This window comes from Neopelma chrysocephalum, unplaced genomic scaffold, assembly GCF_003984885.1.
Source record: "Neopelma chrysocephalum unplaced genomic scaffold, ASM398488v2 Primary Assembly neopelma1_76, whole genome shotgun sequence".
Classification (NCBI taxonomy): domain Eukaryota; kingdom Metazoa; phylum Chordata; class Aves; order Passeriformes; family Pipridae; genus Neopelma; species Neopelma chrysocephalum.
This window is the reverse complement of record NW_020897737.1, coordinates 8,456,421-8,479,442: the sequence shown is the minus strand read 5'-3', so window position 1 is coordinate 8,479,442 and position 23,022 is coordinate 8,456,421. Positions and strand designations below refer to the sequence as shown.

The 23,022-nt window shown below is 32.9% G+C and overlaps 1 protein-coding gene across 12 annotated transcripts in view; it reads left to right on the top strand.

Annotated features, from left to right (window-relative positions):
• Positions 1 to 23,022, top strand: part of DMD (dystrophin) — a 1,013,774-nt gene that overhangs the window by 395,204 nt on the left and 595,548 nt on the right. For 11 of the 12 annotated variants that reach the window (XM_027688940.1, XM_027688937.1, XM_027688948.1 and 8 more), the window contains 4 exons: positions 19 to 156; positions 2,069 to 2,221; positions 3,148 to 3,330; positions 17,079 to 17,273. In XM_027688940.1, the coding sequence (XP_027544741.1) occupies positions 19 to 156; positions 2,069 to 2,221; positions 3,148 to 3,330; positions 17,079 to 17,273 (669 nt within the window). The remainder of the gene's footprint in view (positions 1 to 18; positions 157 to 2,068; positions 2,222 to 3,147; positions 3,331 to 17,078; positions 17,274 to 23,022) is intronic. The other variant, XM_027688946.1, reaches the window with a different exon arrangement.

Here is a 23,022-nt window from a genome sequence, read left to right as displayed (position 1 = left end):
GTGTTTTTTTAAACTCAGAGTGAAGAGGATGAGAGCACAGTGAAAGAATTGCTGCAAAGGGGCGACAGGCTTCAAAAGGGAGTCACAGATGAGAGAAAACGTGAGGAAATAAAGACAAAACAACAGCTGTTGCGGACTAAACATAATGCCCTCAAGGTATAGGAGCTACAATTATAAGCACATGCTACTAAAACCATTTCTGTCTTCATTTCAGGGCACTGTTTTGTTAAATGAGTCTTCATTCCTATTTAGAGATGAGTAACCTGAAACTATTGGGCTACAGATGTATTTTCTTATGCAGTTCTCTTGATGCCTTGCAAAAGGCATTTTTACAATCTCCATCTTATGAAGTACTGTCTTATCCACAGTATTACAATTGTGTGATTACCACTTGGACAACAATGATTGCTTTGATAATCCCTTTTTTAATGTATGATGTGTGTTTTATATTTCTCCAACAGCAGTCAAGACTGAATCAGTTATCACAAACTTATATTCTCAGTTGCATAACATACTTCTGGCCATGAATGAGTTGGTTTCTCCTTTAGTAAAATATTTACACACTGCATTCTTCAGTTACAATTCTTCAGTGGCTCCAGCTGCTCTAGAGCAGGGTGGGTGGTAGTACCAATAGACTGAGCAGCTAAGAGGCTGGAAACCAAAATTGCATATGAAAATTTTGTGTTGCCACAATCCTGGAGGTATAACTGTATGGTGTTGTTCCTAGAAACACACATGGTGAGACCTATTTGGGCCAACTAAGACGTGTAATTGGAAGTGTTGTCTTTCCATGGAAAAATAAAAGTGAGGAAAGATAGAATCTTACAGTTGTAGAGTCATCTTGGTCACTTAACTGGAGCTATAGGCTCTTGGCTACTATAGAAGAATTTTTGTCTCATCAGCAAGTAGAATTTTAATTTCTTTTGATAATTTTGATTAAGTTGTCCTTGGTTTGGGGAACATGGCATGTTTACATTTTATTATTACTTACTTTTAAGCAGCCTTTTTCCTTTCCTGTGGATTTCATTCCAATTCTTAAAATTTTGCAGATCTGTGTGAATTCAGGAGAAGGACAGCTGGAATATACTATTGTTTTGTCCATATTTAAAAGAACCTTGAAATCTATTAGGTGTGTCTTCAACTGTTCCAAGCTAAATGGAAGCAATTAATAATTTTTATGTTGGAGAAACAAGAACAATATTTCTAGCCCTATGCTATTGACCAGATCCTTGCTGGCTGTTTTATGGAAGAGAGTGATAGATTTTTCTTTGGGTGACTCAGTCAAGGCATTCACCCTTGTCAAACAAAATTCAACAATTGTTGAGGCAAATTCATCTGAGTGTTTTTATATAAAATGTACCAGTAATTTTTCAATTTACTTCTTAATAAGAAGTTATAGTAATTAAAATATTCTCTCAATTCTCTGTGAACAAAGTTAAGCAGCTGAAACAAATATGTGTTTAATAACATTTAAAGGGGGAAAATCATACATTCTTTACCTTCCTGCTAAAGAGAAATTTTAGTGCCTTATAAAGTGGAGTTATAAACACAAGACATTTATTATATACATGGTATTTAATTTAGAAAAAGGAAACTTGTCTTTGCATACATTTCTGCATTGCAATGACTTTCATTTGAATAGCGACAGAGTTTCATGCAGGCTAGAAATTCACAGGAGACCGCAAAATACAGAAGCCCCACTTTTGGCTAGATGCTAAGTGGGCTGTGTTTCCATCTGTCCAGTAAGTATTCTGAGCAGAAGTGTTTTATATAAAATATTGACATTTATGTAAGAGTCTTAACTTCTATGAATATTGATGACTGTCTCAGTGGTTTATTCAACATGTGAACAAAACTGAATTAGGTAACTTCCTTTAAAACAAACAAACAAAAAATTGTTGAACTGATGAAAATATGTTCAATTACTCATATACTTGCTTTAAATATCAACATTTAATTAAAAAAAATAGTAGCCTTGTACACTTTTTTCCCTACAGTGTTCACACACGCCCATTCATATTTTATAAGCCTTTAATTCATATTCTAATAATGTCTGCACTGTGAACAGGACTTGAGATCTCAAAGAAGAAAAAAGGCTTTAGAGATTTCTCATCAATGGTATCAGTACAAGAGGCAGGCTGATGACCTAATGACATGGCTGGATGACATTGAGAAAAAGTTAGCCGGTCTACCAGACCAGAAAGATGAGCAGAAGCTAAAGGTAATGTTGTTTTGGGTTGGCAATGGTAGATATTTTGAGTGATACTTTGTCAGTTCAACAGACAGCAAATGCAACAAACAATAATATAGATATAGAAAATTAGCAGTTCTCTTCTTGTTTCTATTTATAGTAAAACAAACCCTAATTATCTGTGTTCAAACTGACATTTCTTTGTTGTACTATATTTTGTATTTGTTTGTTATACAGAATGTTATATTAATAATTTGAAACACACTAAATATAATGTTTTATCAGTAATACAAAAAATTTGCAATGTATTAAGAAGCATCAAATGTTTTCTAGTAAAAATTGTAATTGATTTTGTGTATCTTTGTTCCAGATGAACAAATGACTTACCGATATATGGATGACCTCTATCTCATGTTAGCACATTCATTTTCATCAGAACATACTCATATGTCACTGTCAGAGTCTATAGATTTATTTACATACTGTCAAAGATTTTCCTGGTTTATTTTACATCGTCTTTCTTTGCTTCATTCTCTGTTGAGTTTCCCACAGAGTAAAATAGGAGTTAACTAATACATTAAAGAGTCTAATAATATATTTGTAAGCTGTTCGAACACTATTTGTCCTGAATATCCTGACCCTTATTGAGAAAATAATTTCTCCAGTTGCCCATCCCAGTGTACTAGCAAGAATCTGAATGTGGAAACTGTTGGCCTTTGCTAACAGTTTTAAAGAATACTAGCAGTTAGTATCTCTACAGCCCATCTCCAAGAAGGTTCTTCAATTTCAATTATCTTTGTTTTGTTTAAATGTAAAATAAGATATGAAATAGCTGTAAACTTTAATTGTAACAATAAAATGGAAATGGATTTTCTGACAGAAGTATTTTGCTAATTTCAAGTTGATTGATCTAGTTAGCTAACTGTCCTGGGCCCTGTATTGGTTTTGCTCACTAGGAGATTGGTGGAGAATTGGAGAAGAAGAAGGAAGATCTGAATGCGGTGCACAGGCAGGCTGAACGCTTGTCTAAGGATGGGGCTGCAAAAGCAGTGGAGCCAACCCTGATACAGCTCAGCAAGCGCTGGCAAGATTTTGAGAGCAAATTTGCTCAGTTTCGAAGACTCAACTATGCACAAATTGTGAGTTGTTACTGGCAAACCCATATGTTTGCAACTGCTACTACTAACAGCATCCTACTAACAGTGAGAGCTTCAGGGTCAGTGTCAACTCTTCAGATATTAATAAGAAAAACCCTATTGTCTGCAAGTTGGGGAATCTTTATATACTCCAATACAATAGTGCTCTGCTTTTGTCTTAAAATTGCCCTTAAGTTATATCAGTCAATAAGAAAAAACTCAGCAATGAAAAGTTTGTGTTTATTTCTGTTGCCTCATTATTTTTCCATAACATTTATCAGTTTAAAAACATTAGTTTGCCATGCATCTATTTGGTTCACTGAACATGTAAAACACAAAAATTGTCTTTTCCAAACTACCCATCCCATGCCAATTTTAATTGTTTTTTTTTATTTGTCCATAACATGTTATACTCACTTTAGGAAGTGACTTGAAAAATTTTTATGACACTATATATACATGGCCTCTTCTTCAAATGCTTGAATTCTCAAAAAAGTTTTTGTAAGAAAGTGTACCTTTAAATTTGACAGGTTGAAAACATAATTTTATGGACCATCTTCATGTCTTCTGATTTTGTTTAGTTGTATATAAAATGTAATTATTCTTACTGGTTTATAAATGCTGCAGTAACTGGATAAATAAAAGGGAAATTTTCACTATTCCAGATTTATGATCAAAATATGTGTTCAGTGTTACCCATTTAGAAGGTTACCAGAGGTTGCTTTTGCACTTATAAGGTTTTGCCTTGCTATTCCTACTACTCTGCTTATTGTCTTCTGGGTTTTATGAAGAAAGATGAGACCTGCTCTCAAGGAATTTGTTGCTTTATGTGCTCTTCTGTAATCATAAGGTGCTAGAGGATAAAGAGCGTTTCATCAAAATACAATTTTATTTATTTATTTTTAAATGCACCTAGATTGCAGAGAAAACATACTGACAGGATAATCAAATTTTAAATACATGAAGTGTTACTTTTAATTGATATAAAGTATGCTTTAAAAAATGAAAAAAGTTCCAAAAATCAGCATTATGTATAACCTTTTGAGAAATATATTCCTCTATATAATGTATTATATTGTGTATTTTTAACTTTTCTAATATTGAATAATGTATATGTAAAACTAATACTTTGGACAGTTATGCAGTTAATGGAAACAATCAGAGAAACATTAACTTTGGTTTGTATGTTATTAAATCTTGTTCCATCTGATTACACTCTTCAGATTACTATGGTTTATATTAAACTTGATGGATGTAATCAGGTGCAAATTGTTTATATTGACATGGAGCTAGAGCAAGCTTCACTTTGTCTTGTAAATGAGTTGGCTTTTTTTTTATAATGAATATATTTGCTCCTTTGATAAGCAAGTAAGAGATCAGATTGTGTATGCAATTTATATAAAAACATTTTGCTGTCAATGCACTTTTTATGTCACCCACCACCTACCATGACAGGAGATGAATATATCCATTATAAAATTTTACTAGCAGATCAATAAACTTTATATTAGCATATTTTTATATAAAATATGTAAGGTAGATACATAAGCACATATGTTTTTTCAATTCCTCAGAGGAATACTCATCAACTTTTTAAATTCATGTAACCATTACATATGTTCATATTGTTAAAATATATAATTTATATAGTATATAACCTTTTAAGGTTAAGTTTTTTAATATTCTCAAATATTCCATGCAAGAAGGATACTTGTTAGAATTTATCTAGGGAATAAGGTCATTCAATGAAAGTTACATGTACACAGGACAATTACTGTATCCTTCTCATTTCTTATGAAAAATATCTTGCTGTTTTGGCAGTGACTGAGGTGATATTCATATGAAATATTTTGGAGGTTATATAGAAGCTACTGAAACTTGAGAGGGGCAGTGTATTTTCATTACTAAAGTCAGAGTGCAAAGTGCAACTGCCTTGTAATTGTTATTATTTTGACTTTGCTGAAACAGTGAAACAGCGAATTTCTCAAGGGTTTTTTTTCTTTTTTTTAAACAGCTTAAGTACCTACCTCACAGGGATGTTGTGAGGATTCATTAATTGTTTGTGAAAGATTTTAAAATACAAAAGAAAAATGAAAATTCAAACTATTCATTTGAACACATGCATATACCAGCAAAAATATCTTTCGCAGAGATTTTCTATGTTAACCACCAACTGAATAAAACCATACAATAAAAATATAAAATTGATTTTTTCTTTAAAACAAAAGAAATAACTGCATTTTTATTTATAATTGATGATGTATTCAATAACAGTTATTTAACAACTGAAGGTTGTTATTATAAATCAATGAGGATTTAGTTGTACTGTATATCTTGCAATCCATTATGCTTCATTGAATAAACATAGCAAGACTGCACTGAAGAAAACCTTTAATTATGTTGCTTAATGACAGATTTGCATTTCTTACCTTTGTTGGAGATAATATATTTTTGATATCAAAGTGTGAAATTAAAATTATCATTCTCCCCTGGATTTTACTTTTCCCCAATATTTGTTGGGAAGATCTGTCAGAAAGATGTAGAAACCATGACCTTATAAGAATTTATTCTCTCTATCATGGCAGATTCTTGTAAAATCCTGGTTGTCTTACAAATAGGTAGCAGTAAATATCCAACAACTAATTGACAAGTATATATGGGTGTATATTTATAAAAAGGGATTTTCTGTCACCGCTTTTGATGATAGAATGAGATGCAGTTATATTACCTCAAACACTTCATGTTCTGTTTAATGACATTTTTGAGACATTAATCAATTTGGTGTAGTGGTCCTCGATATGAAAATTGTCAGAGAGTAACATGACATTCTATAGAGAAAAAGGTGGGTTTATTGCTTTCACAGATTAAACATGGTACACAAACACATAAATGCAACTGCACAAAACCCAAAATGACACTGAGTGGAAAAAAAAATTTGGAGTCCTTGTTGTCTTGCAAGATTCTTCTCTCACACGCTGTCTTTATTCATATGTGGCAAAATGAACTGTTGGAAGAAACTTCAGATTTTCGGTCAGGCAGATTTATAATTTCTGCTCTAAGACAAGCTAGATGTTCTACTTCATTTGAACTAAAAATTTCCATTTGAAATCAGTTTGTAGTAATTTCAGTTGTGAAATCCAAATAACTTACTAAAGAGTGGAATATTTTACTATAATGTTTTAAAATTATGATTAACCACTAAATCCCTTTGAAATTCATGAAAGTGTAAGGTACTCTTCAAAAAGCAAGCCATTAAAGTTTAATCCTAGAGCAAAATGCAATTTTTGCATACTAAAATTGCACATCTGTTGAAAAAAAAATCAGTAAAAATTGTAACATTAGAGAGGTTAATGGACATTTATTTCTAAAATTTCTCTGCAGAATCTGAAATCATTAAACCTTGGCAGTCACACAATATTTTCAGAAAAGTTGTTGATTCCCTCTGCTACAGTCTAAACCTCTAAAAACAGTAACTTAAAATCTTTCAGTTACTGTTTTTCAGCAACAGTTTATGCCACTCTTCCTGGGTATTGCCAATAGTTATCTGTTGCAGAGAAAAAGCTAGATTCAGATGGTTTAATTCAAGTCAGAATCAAAATCAGTTATTATTATGTTGTTACATTTAATTAAATTAACTTTACCTAATGTCTGTTTTATAGAAAAAAATGTTCCAATGCTTTCATTTCATCAGTCTCTGAGCATGTTTGTATCATGGCTCAGTTTAGATTTTCTTGAGCTGACTGAAATTACTCTGAGTGTGGAGTACTGAAGGCCTTTATCATGAGAAAACATTTTCTAGATCAACACAGGTGCAGAGCCTACACTGTAAATTCTTACTTCTTATGTCCTATTACCATATTTTATCAAGCTGTTCAACATTCTTTCTGCACTTATATGTGGTGGTCTTTTAGTTTTTCTCTCTCAACTGAACTATGCATGCTGTAAATAGTAAGCCAGAGTATTTTTAGGACAAGAGAGTCATTTGCAATCTGTCAAAATTATGTACCTATTGATGTATATATAAGGAAAAAGATAGGCTTATCTAAGTCATTTCAGTAATTTTATTACACACAAACATTCTATTGAAATTTATGGTCATTTTACTAGTGAAATATTTGGGCCTGGATTTTGGCCATACAGAGAAAGATATTAATATTGATCAAATGATAAACATCAGGAGACACTGTCTTTTTCATACCAATTAGACTGTGTATTGAACAAGAATGAATAAGGAAAATAGTTATACAAAACATGCTTTTTTTTTTATAAGGTAAGTGATTTAGTCTGAGCAGTTCAATAGTTACCTGCAACACGGATAAAGTACCAGCACTCTTAGTACTTACTATGAAGCTTCATTTTTCCAAATAAAAGACATTATTCTCTTTAAGATTCTGTAAAGCATTCACAAATTCAAAATACCTGTTTCTCAACTGGATGAGGAATTCAGGTGAGAGAGTATGTGATCAACTTCTGGAATCAGATTAAGCTGGTCAAGTTTACATATGAAATTCAAGAGTTTGTTGAAGTCCAGTCTTGTAAGGGCATCTTGCAGTTTTGAGTTATTATTTACCTGTGGAGCTCTATTTAATTAATTTAATTAAATTAATTTTAATTGTTAAAATATATTTATATATCAAAATATTTTATAAAGTATAAATCAATCATTAATTGAAATAAATCTATGACAGATAAACACAGGACTTGATGTCCTAATTATCTGTCTGCATCTAAATAACATGGATGCTTCAGTGGCAATGTGCTACCATTGTTTTCAGTTGTTGTTTTCCTTGGTTCTCACAATCAGGAGCCATGTAATGAAGTGGTTTTCTTCTCTTATCCCTGCTTAAATATTTCTTGGGTTAAATAAAGGAGTAATGGTTGCCAAGAAGAAGGGACAAACTAATTCTTCTTTATTCCTAGAATGAGCGTGAGAGAGAGATATAAATAAGATATAAGCGAGAGAAAAGACATTAGAAGAGCAAAACAAGAAAATACCTACTGGACAAAAGAAAAGAACTATACAGTGATGGATTAGTATCCAATTCACCTATGAGCTTTGGATCTCTTAAGAACAGCCCAGGAGTGATCCTGTGACACCATTTAACTTTTCTGACATTGACAGTGGCAGCTTTTTAAGCAAATAGATTTGCATAGCATAGATAAAGACTGGGCTTTCTTCACTGTGATCTGCAAAAAAACATGAGGATGATTGAGAAACATTGGGAAAAGAATCACAGCTTAATGTTTGCACCCATTTTTTAGCATCCATCGACCTGGAAATGGGTATTAGGAAATATATTGCAAATAGTTTAATTGTATTTAAAATACTCTAATTTTCTGTCTGACAAGAAAGACATGGGAAAGATGGGACAATATCCACTGAAGAGGGATATTGTCTTTGATATGCCTCAAGAAGAGCTAGTTTTATAGATGTATTTTGAAAGGCACTTTACCTTCTCTGTCTAAAAGGAACATATACAGTGTTGTGGTAATTTTAAGTGAAGAGGATGCATAACCATTTTTTATAGAAGTGGACCAGTTTACTGTGCTATTTTGAGTTTTTCTAAAACATATTTTTCTTATCTCATATTTCCTTGTTAACTCTGTACAGTATTCACTCTCATCATTGCAAATCTATAGTATTTTAATAGGATTAAGTTTAAAAATCCCATTTTGTGGATGATAGAACTTTGCAGAAGAGGTTTTTGTCTGCCACTTTTCGTTATCTGTTATGAACTTCAGGGAAGTAATCTAATTTACATTCTCAAGTTTAAAAGTGAAACTCTACTTCATCACATAGGAATGAATACTCTTGCTGTAACATGAACTGAAGCGGGTTTAAAATGTATTTAAATTGTATGAAGTGGTGATACAAATATAGTCTTAGCCACACCACAGGCTTTTCTTACTGTACTTATGGTTGAAATGGAAACAAGACCATCAGCCTTTGGTTAAAGAATCATATGCAACAGCACCATGTTTTGTACCCTTTTAATTATCTTCTGACAAAACTGAGCATTATACTAGTATAATATTTTTGTCCTTTTAATTACACAGTTATTTGGAAAACAAGACAACTAATTACCATCCTATGTTCTCTGATATAGTGTATTATGATTTATTAGCATAATAAATTACATGGTGGGGATTTTGGTGTCAGAATTATTTGGCTATAAATAATGAGGGAAAAGACCTGCTGCAGAGTGATCTGGCCTTAAGTGACAGTATCTTTTGAAGAGATGATGTTCATCTCTTGTCTACAGTTCAGAATGTCAACATTACTCGTGGAAGTTTTGGTTTTTTGGTGCTTTCTTTTTTTTTTTTTTTGTTTGGATTTTTTTCATGGATGCATCTGAGTATACACACAAAGGTGCAGAAGGAAGTAGATTTGTAACTGCACAGTGTGAGAGCTGAATATCTATGTGTGTATATTTAATTAGTTTTCAAAACTGCTGCATTAACAGCAATTTCATTCACAGTGACAAAAACAAATCTAAATCTTGAAGTAACAATAATAGCCCAAGTGACAAAACCTATTATGTGTGATAGTATCTTTATAAATGTAGATTAAAGATGGAAAATAACTAGGTAATGCCTTTTAACATTTCTGAAAGGTGTCAGAGTTTCAGGTTAGGACTTTGCACTTTGAAGCTGTTAGCATTCATCACAAATGTGGTACTTTAATGTTATTTTCAGTTTATTTTCTAAATTATCTCAACATTATCTAACAGATGTAGTTTGCATAAATAACTGGAAAGCTAACATCACAAATCAGTCAGTTTCAAAATGGTTTAGTCAATTTAGATATCAGTAGACTGTATTCTAACATGTCTCAGCTTTATTTAACATAAATGAGTTCATGGTGATCAGTCAGTAGAGTTACACATACTATTATTCAAGACAGCCCTAAAGCTTCACACATAAATGCTGTCTAAGGTTATGGACTTCTCTAGTCTTAATAAATCAGCCATTAAATAGTTGACATTGACCAAAATCTGTTCTTAATAAGGTTAACTTCCGGTGTATTGTGTAGAAGACAGTTCTGTCGCTATATTCACTGTTTCATCTCTAGAGCTTATCGCCCTCTGAAAACTTTTAAATGTGCTTTGTATACCAGAAGGTAACACATATATATCAATTAGAAAAGTATTTTCCAGTGAAAACCTTTTAAAGTTCTAAATACCATTTTAAAATACCTGTTGAGAACCAACCTAGGATGTAGCTTTTGCAACGTGTTCTGACTTTTTTCATTCCAAAATGTGAGTATCTAAGTATTTCCTTATTTACTGATTTCTAGTACTGATAATGGCTGTCTCTTCTGACTCACTGGTAGTTAAAGGAGCTAAAGGCTTATGTCCCCCCAAAATGCTGTACGTGATCTGAGCAGTGTTTGATAAATGCTTATGAGGTATAATCTTGAATTTAATAATTCCTATGTTACAAATACCTTTTTTAAAGTCTCATGACAGACATACAGATTTCTTTGTCAGTTTTGCTGTAGTGCAATTCCTAAGATTCACATATGCCATCTTCATAAGAAGTACTTAAGGTATATGCACAATTTATTTTAAAACAAGAGACACTTTCTAAATCCCAGTAGTTACAATTAGTCAATAATGCCATAAAGCTACTTTCTTCAGGACATGGTAACATTACAGCTTTGGCATAAGATACACAGTGCTCTGTTTTTATTTTTTCTTTTATTTTCTGAAAAAAAATTACTTCTATCACATATATAAGAGTCTTATAGGCCAGTCTCATCATAGTTCAAATAAATTTCTTTTTCTCTTTGCTTAACAAGTAGATACAAATGGAAGTTGTCAAGTTAAAAGTTAACAGAAGAACTGCTAGAATTTCCAATTCAGCTTAAGTCTCTTATTTCTGTGAATATTAGTGGATCTTTAGTAAGGAGAGATGTGCAGATTTCCAAATAAGCTGCAACTAAGTTCAGTGTGCAGCACAGCCTCAGCCTGAGGACAGTCCATATCTAGAGGCAATTATCTAAGCCAGGATAAAACAAATGTATTGTTAAGAACTGAAGAAGGGATTGCCAAAGGTGTTCATTTTACTACTTGACCAAGTGTATTTGATATCTTGGAGGGCTCTAAAGGCACGAAGGTGTTAGGAACACAAAGAACTGGCTGTGGCACCAAAATGCTCTACCATAGTTTTTAAACTCTACATGTTTTTCTTACCCAGTGGTAAGAAAAAAAAAACAAAACAAAGAACCATGGATACTCTGGAATTAATGTCTTAAATTAATTGTTATAGCTTTTGTCTCTATCGTTCTTTCTTCCTCCCCACTCCATCTAAATGTGAAAATAATACACTGATCAGACTGTAGCAGGACTGTGTGAGGTTTTGGGAGATGTCCCATAATTTAAGCTTATACGTGCAGGGAAGAGACCTTTTCTTATGGAGAAAAGTTTTACATTTCAATCAAGTTATGAAGTTGATAAATAAAATAATGTAGGTGGAAATAATTTCAGGTTGGTTGATGCCTGTTGATTGATAGTTTTCAAAATCAAAGCCTTTAATTTTCTATTTCTATTTCTGGAATCTAAAGTTTACTAAAGTGTTTTCTAATTTGTGCTATTATTAGGAATAACTTCATTTGAACTGCCTTTATTTAATTTTATGTATGGATCAAAAAGATTCAATTTATCATAGAATAAAAACTGCAGCATTTTTCAACCGCTAAGGTATGCCTTAGCAGTGAAGTGTTGTGAAGACGTAAAGCACTCTCTGTCCAAGAACAGTGCTGAAAATAGTCATGTGTATTTTTAAAGTTTCTATTTTTTATATAACTCACAGATGAAATCAGATACAAGCATTAAACTAAATGGTTTGAGTGTTGCAACGTGCAGGATTTTGTAGACTGCAACCATCCATCACTAGAAAAATCATATACATGTGAGAATATTTATGTTCTTACTTGAAAATATGAATTTTTTTTCAATATTTTAAGTAGATTTTATTGCTACCAAGTGCATTTTAAGGCCTTGCCTTCATGGAATGTCTAAATTAAGGAATTTATACATTTTTAATCCTGTATTCAGGATTTCAGTCTCTCTGTACTTGAAAGAGATACTTCTTTTTGTACTGATAGATAATTTGTTTATGATTGACTGAGGACATCCAATCTAATTTTGAAAATTCCATATTAGCAGTATAATTTTGATCTTCTTCCTACATATATACACACTTACAGGTAAGATATGCTAGCAGCACAGAAGACAGAATTTATTTTTCTAAACGTTAGCTGACATCACTGCTCACAGTTGGTGTAGGAACGGATGAATAAAAGCAACATGTACTTGAAAGTGGTTTTATTGATCTCTGACAGCATTTTATCATACTTTTGTGTGTTTAATTCTTTATTTGATGGTAAACATGGGCTAGGAAATACCATGCGGTTCACAGTTTGCTTTAAAAAGCCACTGTTCCAAAGTTTATTGGGCTCTTTGAGGTATCACTGCCCTTGTCCAGAAGGTGTCCACTGTCTGCTTCTTTTTTCTCATGTGTAGCACACCTTTATTTATTCTGGAGAGATCACTGACTTTTTACACACTCATATATCTCATATGCTTGTAAAGAATCCTTTCTCAAGTGTTTCACTTCAGGAAGAGGCGCATTTGTTTGTTTTTCCTGAACTTCTCACCAGAATGCTGCTAGGAGCAGTGTTGTGGTACAGTAGCGCTGATGGGAGTGTTTTGCCGCTTTACTCCTCCCACGTGTTCTGTTTGTGTGAAGTTATTCAATCAAAAGCACAGACAGTAAGGTCTCTATGAGTTTGGAGGCCTGTCGTTAGAAGGGACCCAAAATGGAGCAGTTGTCAGGATCTTACACAAAAAAAGTTGGAGACTTACTGGGTGTAAATTCCTGAACAGCAAAAGTGATGTTGGGATTATTCCCTCTGCAGGAAGAGTAAAGAAATGGATGTACTGAGACCAGTGAAATTTGCTTTAACACCGAGTTTCCCACTGTTAAAAGGAAATTAAAAGCATTTTCCAAGGCTAGTTAAATCTGATGCCACCAGGTGATACTGTGCTACATGTTGGCAATAATGATCACAGGAGTTTCTTTGGAGAAGGTGTATGAATTTGTGGGCAAACCCTACATTATTTCTGTATTACTTTTTTGCTATTTTTTTGTTGCTGTTTTGTTTGGTTGGTTTGTTTTGCTTTTGCTTATTGGCCTTCTCTATAGGGGCAAGTTCATGAATTTACTTCTTGTGTTTCTGTTGCACCTGGTAGGACGTGATAGCTATCAATAAAATCAGTGTAGGTAGAGTCATGTTTATGGAAAGATCCTGACTCTTAATTAAAAATATGTAATGATGGGGAAGAAAATTCAGTTTACTGTTCTGGAGTTGATAATGCTTGGTAAAAAGCAATGCCTGAAAAGTCACACCTTACCCAAAATAAGTTGTTTTTTTTTCAGAGACTATAAATAATTTGCACAGCAGTCTTATTAACAATCAAAGAAAAATAGAAAATAAGTTCTTATCACTAAAATTTTATTTTAAAGAAATAGCAATTAAGGAAATGGCCATTTACCCAGCATTTACCAGTCACTCTTAACAGTTTATTTGTATTATGTATTTTATAATATTATTTTGTTTTAAGCATTTTTAAGTAACTCTTTAATGTGTTCTGCCACTTTATCAGATTCAACTTATTCAAACCCATTTTTAAACAGTTATATAAAACTTTAATCTCCATTTTCTTATTTATTTTTAATCCTTATAAAATCTTAACCTACCACAGTTCTTAGGGGCAATTTTGGCATTAGCAATTGCATATATCTTTGCTGAATTATTATTATTTTTAATAGTAGTGGCTCCCAGCTGCTATGATCTCCTTTTGCAATTTTTTTCTCAATGTTGGGATTATGTGGGGATATGATTCCATTACATTACAATATTGGGATATGATTCAATTTTAACTTTGCATTTCTAATAAAGATGCTTGTCAAGAATATAGGGTTGTATCTTCTATGGTAAAACAATTCCAGAAAACATAGGGACAAGATAAAATGTTTCCTGTTCTTTGCTGATTAAAATTAGTTCTGATATGCCTACCCTCTGTTCCTTACTGCCATATGCCAACTTCTGCCTTGGGTTCTGTCATTCTACTGTCAATGAAGGAAAGACAGAGGGAAAAAAAACACCTGTGACCTGTTGAAAACCCCATTAAAATCAAAGATACTTAATCCCTGATTTCTCAAGTAGCATCACATTTTCAACTCTTTCATTCAAATAGTATTCAGAAACTAATTATTTTTGACAGTGACTTTTTTTAGAATAAGGTAATAAATAATGTAGCAAAACATGAGGGCAGGTTCTGATAGGCCTCCGCTTTTAAATATCAACCCATTTATTTATTTATTTATTTATTTATCTGGTGGTACTTTCCAATTTATCTACACAATATAAACAATTGTAGAACTATACAAGTAATCATCCGGCTGTGAGAAATAGGAATGTAAATTTTCCTGTAAAGACAGTGTGAATATATGGTAACATACAGCCCATTTTTCTTTGTAACAGTGATTAAAAGATACCCAATCTTGCCACTATAAATAATTAAACATGATATCTGTGGAGTGCTCACACATCAGATTTCAGCTTGACTTTTATGTAGTTTCAGGAATTGTCTAGAGCAAGAAGGCAGAGGTTTTGTTTTATGTACACACCTATACATACATGTGTACAAATGAGTAAATACATAGTTATTAGCCTAAATTTGGGTTGAAAATATAGACTAATCTAAGACAACTATAGAAACTAATCCTATTTTGTGTGTCACTTTACATATTCATGTGACCTCTTTTTGAGTGAATAACCTTGCACACCTAGCATGCTCTTTGCATTACTGTGAATAGAAATAGTCTGTCTTCTCAGTCGAAAATAAAAATAAAATTATAGTTAAATGTTCCTTATATGGGTCTGAAGGTCTTTGCTACATTTAGGAGTGTCACAGTGTAGTCTTGAGGAATTAAAATATATTGCTGCATAAGGGCCTCAGTGGCATGTCAAAATTCTCCCATTTTCTAATCAAGTGGGACAGCTTTTTCTTTAGCTTTACTGGAATAAACTGTTATTTTTGCAGAGCATGTGATTCATGAAACATATGGGGGGCAAACACAATTTTTAAAAGCAATTTATTTTATATAATAAAAATTATAGCAGTAGTATGTTAATTAAAGAGGTTTCAGTGTTAGCAGATGTACTGAGAAAAGTCATTTAGTGAGAAAAGTGTAAGCAAAGCAATTAAATTTGCATGAGAAATGGAGCAGAATAACACAAGTCTACAGATAACTTTATGGGCCTTATATCTGATATGCATACATCTTCTAGAGTGTGCACATGCATATTTTAAGACTCTAAAAAAATTTAAGAACCAGATGACTCAGCTCGGTAACTGAAGAGAGAAATATGTCATGAATTAAAATGAGACACCTTGCTGAGGTAGTGTGTGCTTGTATTTGTTTTCTTTTGCATACTGTGTAGCCAGCTAGTGATATTGTTTTCTTCAGGACCATTGATCCATTATCTTTCACATATATGGCTCCAAAATCCATGATTATCAGTAAGGACTGAAGCATCTAAATAATATAATTTTTGGAAGTCTACCAGCACTTACTTTTAAATGTTCTTTGAGATCCTCAATAAGTAAAGCTTACATTTTTGAGAAGACAGACATCAAACGCACAGGATCTTGGCCCCACACTAGGAATCCTCTGTGATGTGACAAAACTATCGTATGCTTACCAAACCACAGATAACTGATATCTTAAATTTTGACTTTTCTAACGGACATGCAGGTGATCCAGGGTTTGGAGTTTACCTAAAAGAAGCTATCACAGATCTCCCTCCTCCAAAACACACTTTTAGTATTACTTTTTTATCTATGATCCATTAGCATATCAAATCAGAAATGTAGAGAATTTATATAAACAGCCACCTTATATGTCAATATGTTTCCAAATGCCATAGATAAAAAGTTTTCTTGGAACTAAAACATTCTGGGATTTCCTTACATTTGGTGTATGCATGTGCTTTCAGAATAGGGTGTCTATTTCATATTTTTCCAGATTAAAAACAAAACAAAACAAAAAATTCCTAGCTTCCTGAAAAGGTATCTTGCTGGTTTTGGTTTTGGGTGTTTGTTTTTTTTTAGAAATATTAGTGCATTAAATACGTTTCAAATCACAGAATTCCAAATTAAACTTGCTACTTTAAAGGGAGAGGTTTTAGAATAACGTTGAAAGTGTAGAGTTGACATAGTTGTTTTGTGTTGCAATTTAAGGAATTGTGTCTATTACAGAAATCATTATTTAATTGACACCTTGAAATGATTTAGTATTCTAGATGTGGCATACATGGAATTTCTATAATGAAGGACAGTTTTTAAAAAGGTGTGATGATTTAAAATTAAATGGCTAGTGCTAAAATCTCAATAACACCATAATCTCAGGATACTCTTGCGTTTCCTATCTTCATTTTTTTGGAGAGTAGGAGAAGAAAAGTTTGTACACTTTTGCATGGATTAATTTCAGTACCTGTCATTTCAGATAGACAAGTGGAGTATGAGTGATCTGTGCCAGAAACCTCAAATATTCCCTGCATTTGTCGTTGGAAGTTACTTTTGATTGTTTCTGGGTTGTGAACTGGAAATTGCATTAAGTTGTAAGTTTGTCTAGTGTTAAGAAACTAAAGGAAACATTCTGTTGTATATCTATACTAGCAAACAGTTCGTGAAGATACAACTTTTGTGATGACTGAAACTATGACTGTGGAAACCACTCATGTGCCTTCTACATACCTGGCAGAGATTCTTCACCTTCTGCAAGCCTTGTCCGAAGTAGAAGAACGCCTTAATTCTCCTGTTCTGCAGGCTAAGGATTGTGAGGATCTCTTCAAACAAGAAGAGTGTCTCAAGGTAAGATAGAAAGATTTTCTTAACAGTGATTGGATTCCATAATTTTTGGCAGCCTGCCCTCATTCTGAGACATCTGTTTTGCAAGTGCTAAGAACCTCTCTGTGATATGTGCGTATATGAACGTTTATATAGGAGGGCCCATTGGTGCAAAATACAAGAACACTGAAGTGCTTTTTATTTTTTTCTGTTTCACCTCTATTTGGAGGACAAGAACATTAGAGTATCTGCAAAGTACATCATTGAATGGGAGAGAAAGGATGGAGAGGGACAGTTGTATATTTAGAGTTTGTAAGATTTGTTTGTTGAAATAGAAAAAATTTCTTCACCAAAACAGTTATTAGACATTGGAACAGGCTGCCCAGGGAAGTGTCTGAGTCACCATCTCTAGGGGTATTTAGAAGATGTGTAGATGTGGCTCTTAGAGACATGGCTCAGTGGTGAACTTGGCAGTGCAGGGTTAATGGTTGGTCTCAGTTTAGATCTTTGCCAGCCTAAATGATTTTATGATTCTATGATTGGTAAGTTAAAGTAATTACTAAGTAACTCTGTCCACACCCAATCTTGGCTGTTTTGTTTTGGTGTAAGATTTTAAAAATTATTTCTATTGGAACAGGAACAAAACCTAGTAAGATTTAGCTGTTGCATTCCATGTTAGACCAAAGAAGCTTGAAGTCTTATTGGGTCTGTACTCTGTGTAGTTATTATAATTTAATTAGCTAAAAAGAGAATATTGTCCAATAGATAGATAATGTAGTTAAGAAAAAGCTAATTCAGTATCGTTAGTATGACTTTAAATATTACTGTTTGGTTTCTTCAGCGCTTGCAACGGTGAAATCCCTTGAAATTGGTGGAATTTTTCCAACACAGAATTGACATAAGAAGAGAGTAAGATTAAAGTTGTAAGCCTAAGTAGATGAATGAGTTATCAGCTCTTGCAGAATAATGTTTGTATGAGGAAAGCCTTGTAAAAAATCATGCTCAAGTGCTGCATATAATTACAGCAATTCCAAATTGTCATCCAGCATGAAGAGAAGACTACATTTCCATTTTTCTGTGATTATTTTGGGAAGGAAAAGTTTTTATAAAAAGTAAACATTAGCCTAAAGAGGCTGGAATTTGCCTACAGTCAGCTATAAGAAAGAACCTTAGAGGGAGAATCAGGGCAGTGCCTCTAGCTAGATTCTCTGGATTTTCCTCTGTAGAAGCCCATTTATCTGTTTCCACATCAGAGGAAATGTAATAAAACCACATCCATGTGCTACTATTAGCTTCTGTAAAATCCCATCTATTTATAAATCTTATACATTCATAGATCTTATACATTTTAGGCATCTATATAGAGTCACATGCACACACACGCAAATATTCTTATTAGCCCTTGAAAATTAGGATGTTCTCAGTTTCCTAGCAGGACAGTACAGTGTGTGTAGTGAAGCATAACAGTGAAGTATTGGATCAAAGGAGGCGTATAACTGATAATAGGGTGGTGTGAAATAACAGTAGGGCATTTCTTTTACCACTTCTGATTTAGTACCAGTAGATTAAAGTAATTCTGAGTATGGAAACACACGGCATGCCAGTTCTATTATAATTTTTCATTTTAAACAATAGCTTCTGCACAAGAAAGCTCATAGACCATGCAAATCATGGGTAATGAGCCCCTACTTGGTCCTTATTGACGAACCTACATTCCCTAATAGATTGGATGGAGAAACAGTGACCTAACTCAAGCAGTTTACTGGCATCTGACTTCCTGTTAGTTCTTCTCAATGCTTTACATTTGGGCTAGCTTTATCTGATTTATATCCATAACTAATCTGTTGTTCACCCACATATATTTGGTATTATTAGGGTTGACACCAACTTTAATAATATTGATTACTGAGGTTACAAGTAACTACTGCCATAGGCTTAATTTAACTGAACTATTAAATTGTTATGAGATGCGTTTGTGGGCACAGTTCCATCTTCCTCCCAGATAAATCTCTTAGAAGAAGCAAATGGGTCTTGCACATTCATGGGCTTTTGGAAGGATATAGTTTTGATCTGAGCCTGCTTAATGAATATTTATTTCCGAGGAAAAGCATCCATCATTGTCATTATCCTGCAGTAAAAATAGAAAAGTAGTGCATAAATTGTTCAGCAGCTGGTTGGGAAAGGTTTGAAATTAAATTGTGGTTGATTTTTTTTCCTGACAGATTTGCATGAATCAAATTACAGAACTGTCATAAATAGCTCTGTGTTTTAAAACTGAGCTTTTGATTTTTTTCACTCTCATTCAGAAAGAATCCATTTTAATTAATCCTTAAAAGGAAAAAGAAGGTTATTTACAAGTATCAGTGGTAACAGCATTTAATATTTTTCTTCAAAGTAAAAATGATTGCTCATTATCAAATGGGATAAATATCGAATACAAATTAAAAATTGCTAATATTAAATGTCATAGATAATTCAAGCACTGACATTTTATATCAAAGGCCTGTGAAATAGAAAATGTGAGATCTTATAGCAAAAATTTGGTAGGTTCTAACTTTTAGTAAATTGTAATGCTTTTATGAGCACATTTAGTAAATCTACTGAAACTCAGGAATGTTGTTCTCTTCATTTTAAGCTTTAGGGAGTAGAAAAATCAGAGAAACCAAGTCTCGTACTTTATCTCATAAAGCCAGCATTGCAAGGTTTTCACTATCCTATTACAAGATGTTTACGTGTTAGGACATACAGTACCTCAGTTTGTCTTCACTACTGTATTTACAGTATTTAACAAACCATTTTAAATGTTATAGTTCTGTCAAAGATGAAACTCAAGTTGCTTGTATGGAAAAATATGGTTCATAGATTGATGAACCATAAATAATACATTAAATAAATTTAAATAATACATGAATAAATTTGGCCTGATATACTGTCAAGATAGGACAACTTTTGTTATAAGCACAAACGTTATGGTACTTCTGTGTGCTACTCATGATGTTCATATCGATGGAATTCACAGTCTTTGAGTTATCCATATAGAATTGATTGTAGCTACAATGGATTTCATTACATGATCAAATACAGCAGAAAAGTGCTTTCAGAATTTAGCTAATTATCCTCCCTTGCAATGGATGTTTCAAATGTTAAGTGAATGTAAAAATTTGCATACATTCAACCTAATCTGGTTATATTACTCATACTAAGAGAAAGTTTTCCTGTGTATTGATTATCTCATGCAAGCTACTTGACTTGCTCAAGCTCCAGATTGTTTTGTGAGAGATGTATACACTGAAATAAAAACATTGATTAACCAGAGAATTAAAACAAACACATATTTCTGTTGGCTAGCACATAGCAAAAGTAAGTGTGCTAAAATGAAACAGTATACCTGGAATTTAAGTCTAATTTGCATTTATAGCCATACGTGAGAAAGTGCTTAGTAGAATTTCATGGTGGAAGTCACTGTCATAGTCATGGCATACTCGTGCCTATTCATTACTTAATTCTATTAACTATGGATTCAAAAACTTATTTTCTGAGGCTACTTGCTTTATATAAATAATGCTGCAAACCTACAGTAGGGTCCATGCATATTAGTGTTTCTTCTTATATTTTTTTTAATATTCTTAATCTTGGTAGGAATATCTTATTGTAGAACGTGATTATACATTTAGCTATAATATTTTCAATGATGTAATAGTTTTAATATGGAAAACCATCTGGCTGTTTGAGAAAGAGATTTCTTATATATGTAACTTCTTGCATAATCACTCTAACAATCCTTTTTCTAGTTCATCTTTTTGTGTATTTCCTGTATGATCTTTATTTTGTTCATTAAAAATTGGGTTGTTTTCTGTCATTGTTTTTTAAATATACGTATTTTAATGTTCTGGTTTATTTTTTCTCTTTTTTTTTTCCTTTATTTGGTAATTCTTCATTTAGAAGACAGAGCAGGTTTTTTACAGTTTTCTACGGTGTCTTATTTCAGAATATAGGGGTTTTACTGCACACATTACACATCCATGATTCTGGCAGCTAATATCCCCTATTGAAAACGGTTTATTAAACCACTAATACCCATACCAGATATTGTAACTCATACAGATTTTAAAATTGTAATTAATTTTTGGAAGTTTTCCAGTTATCCATGATCACTAATAACTGTGCTGTTATTGGTTTTCATGTTAGTGTAGAGTATTGTAATGAATCTGCTATGCATATAAAACATTATTCTACAAATGTTTGGAATGACTAAAAAAAGTGTTCTTAATTCTGCACATTGGAATATGTATTTGGTGTGTATTAAGTGAATCTTATCCACAAACATCACGTAACGTGAAATTCAGAGTGATTTTCTGCTGCGGCTCAATAAAACCCAATTAACCATAACTTAGAACTGAGTGTGCTCAAATGCACTCTCCAAATAGATCTGTCAGTAACGCTGTGCTTGGTGACAAATTCGTACACTAATAGCCAAGGAACTGAATTTTTACAGAAAGTTGTCTTTTTCTGGCAGATTAAGACAAATTCCACGTAGTGAAAATGAACTGGTGTTTAAGTCTCTGGGACTCAGATTTCTCTTTTAAGAGCAATGAGATGGATCATTCCCTAAAGGCTACTGTCACTTCAGCTGCTAATGATTTTCTGTTATTCTTTTTTTCTTAAAAATTAAAGCATTGTGCACTTCTGTTAACCATGTTAACAGAATCTCCCAACAATCTCCCAAGGCATTGTTGATAACCAACTCCTTGAAGCAATTCTCTTCAACATGAAAAATGGGGTATGTGTGTGAGATACATGGGTATGTGCATATACATATGTACATGATCCCTCTTTTTTTTTCTCTTGGACATTCTTCTTTACAGAACATCAGCTGTATTATCTTGCTTTGTCTGTAGCAGCTGTGCTTTAAACAAAAGCAAAAATGTGACATAGAAATTTTGCACCTATTCACAGACCACTAGCTTTAAGCATTAGGAGATATGTCACTTATCAATTCTGAAATGCATAGATGTATTTAATCTATTTTAAATATTTAGAAAATTGATCTACTTGGTTAAAAAACCATACAATTTGAACATACATACACACAGATATTACTCTTCATTCTAAAACATGTCAAACAGAATAAGTGCCCTCTTGAGTAGCTGAGATGAGGTGATATTCAGACCTACTAAGAAGGCTACTCAATTTGAGTGTTTAAGTAAGTCCTGGCAACTTTTAACATTTCAATTACATATTAGATTTTCTCCTGTTCTTTAAATATGCAAATTTTTAGTCATTGATGAGACTCTGTGAAGATACTTCCTCCTTTATATTTATATTATTGGAAGATTTGGAGTCATTTTATGTTTTTATCTTCTGATATTTCTTATATTCAGATTAATGACATGGCATACCTGAATCATTCATGGCCTCAGTGTGTAAAACAAAGATTTAGGTAGACTTGGTTAAGGAATGCTGGGTGTGAGGCATTATGCTGGGAAAGTCAAATGAGGTTTGTTGAGTAATGAGACAGACTCAGCCAGCTTTCACTCTACATGATGGATTGCTGACAAGGAGGAAACATGTTCGTTATTGTGAATCATCCCAGAGAGAAGACCTCTATCATTTCCTTTTTATTTATAAGTATTCATTTAGTCTGCTAAATGTAAGTCACATTTCTCAAGACTTATGCATTCTAATTACTACTCATAAGGGTCTTTATGGAATGTAACTTTATCCTCTCTTTTCTTTTCTTTTCTTTTCTTTTCTTTTCTTTTCTTTTCTTTTC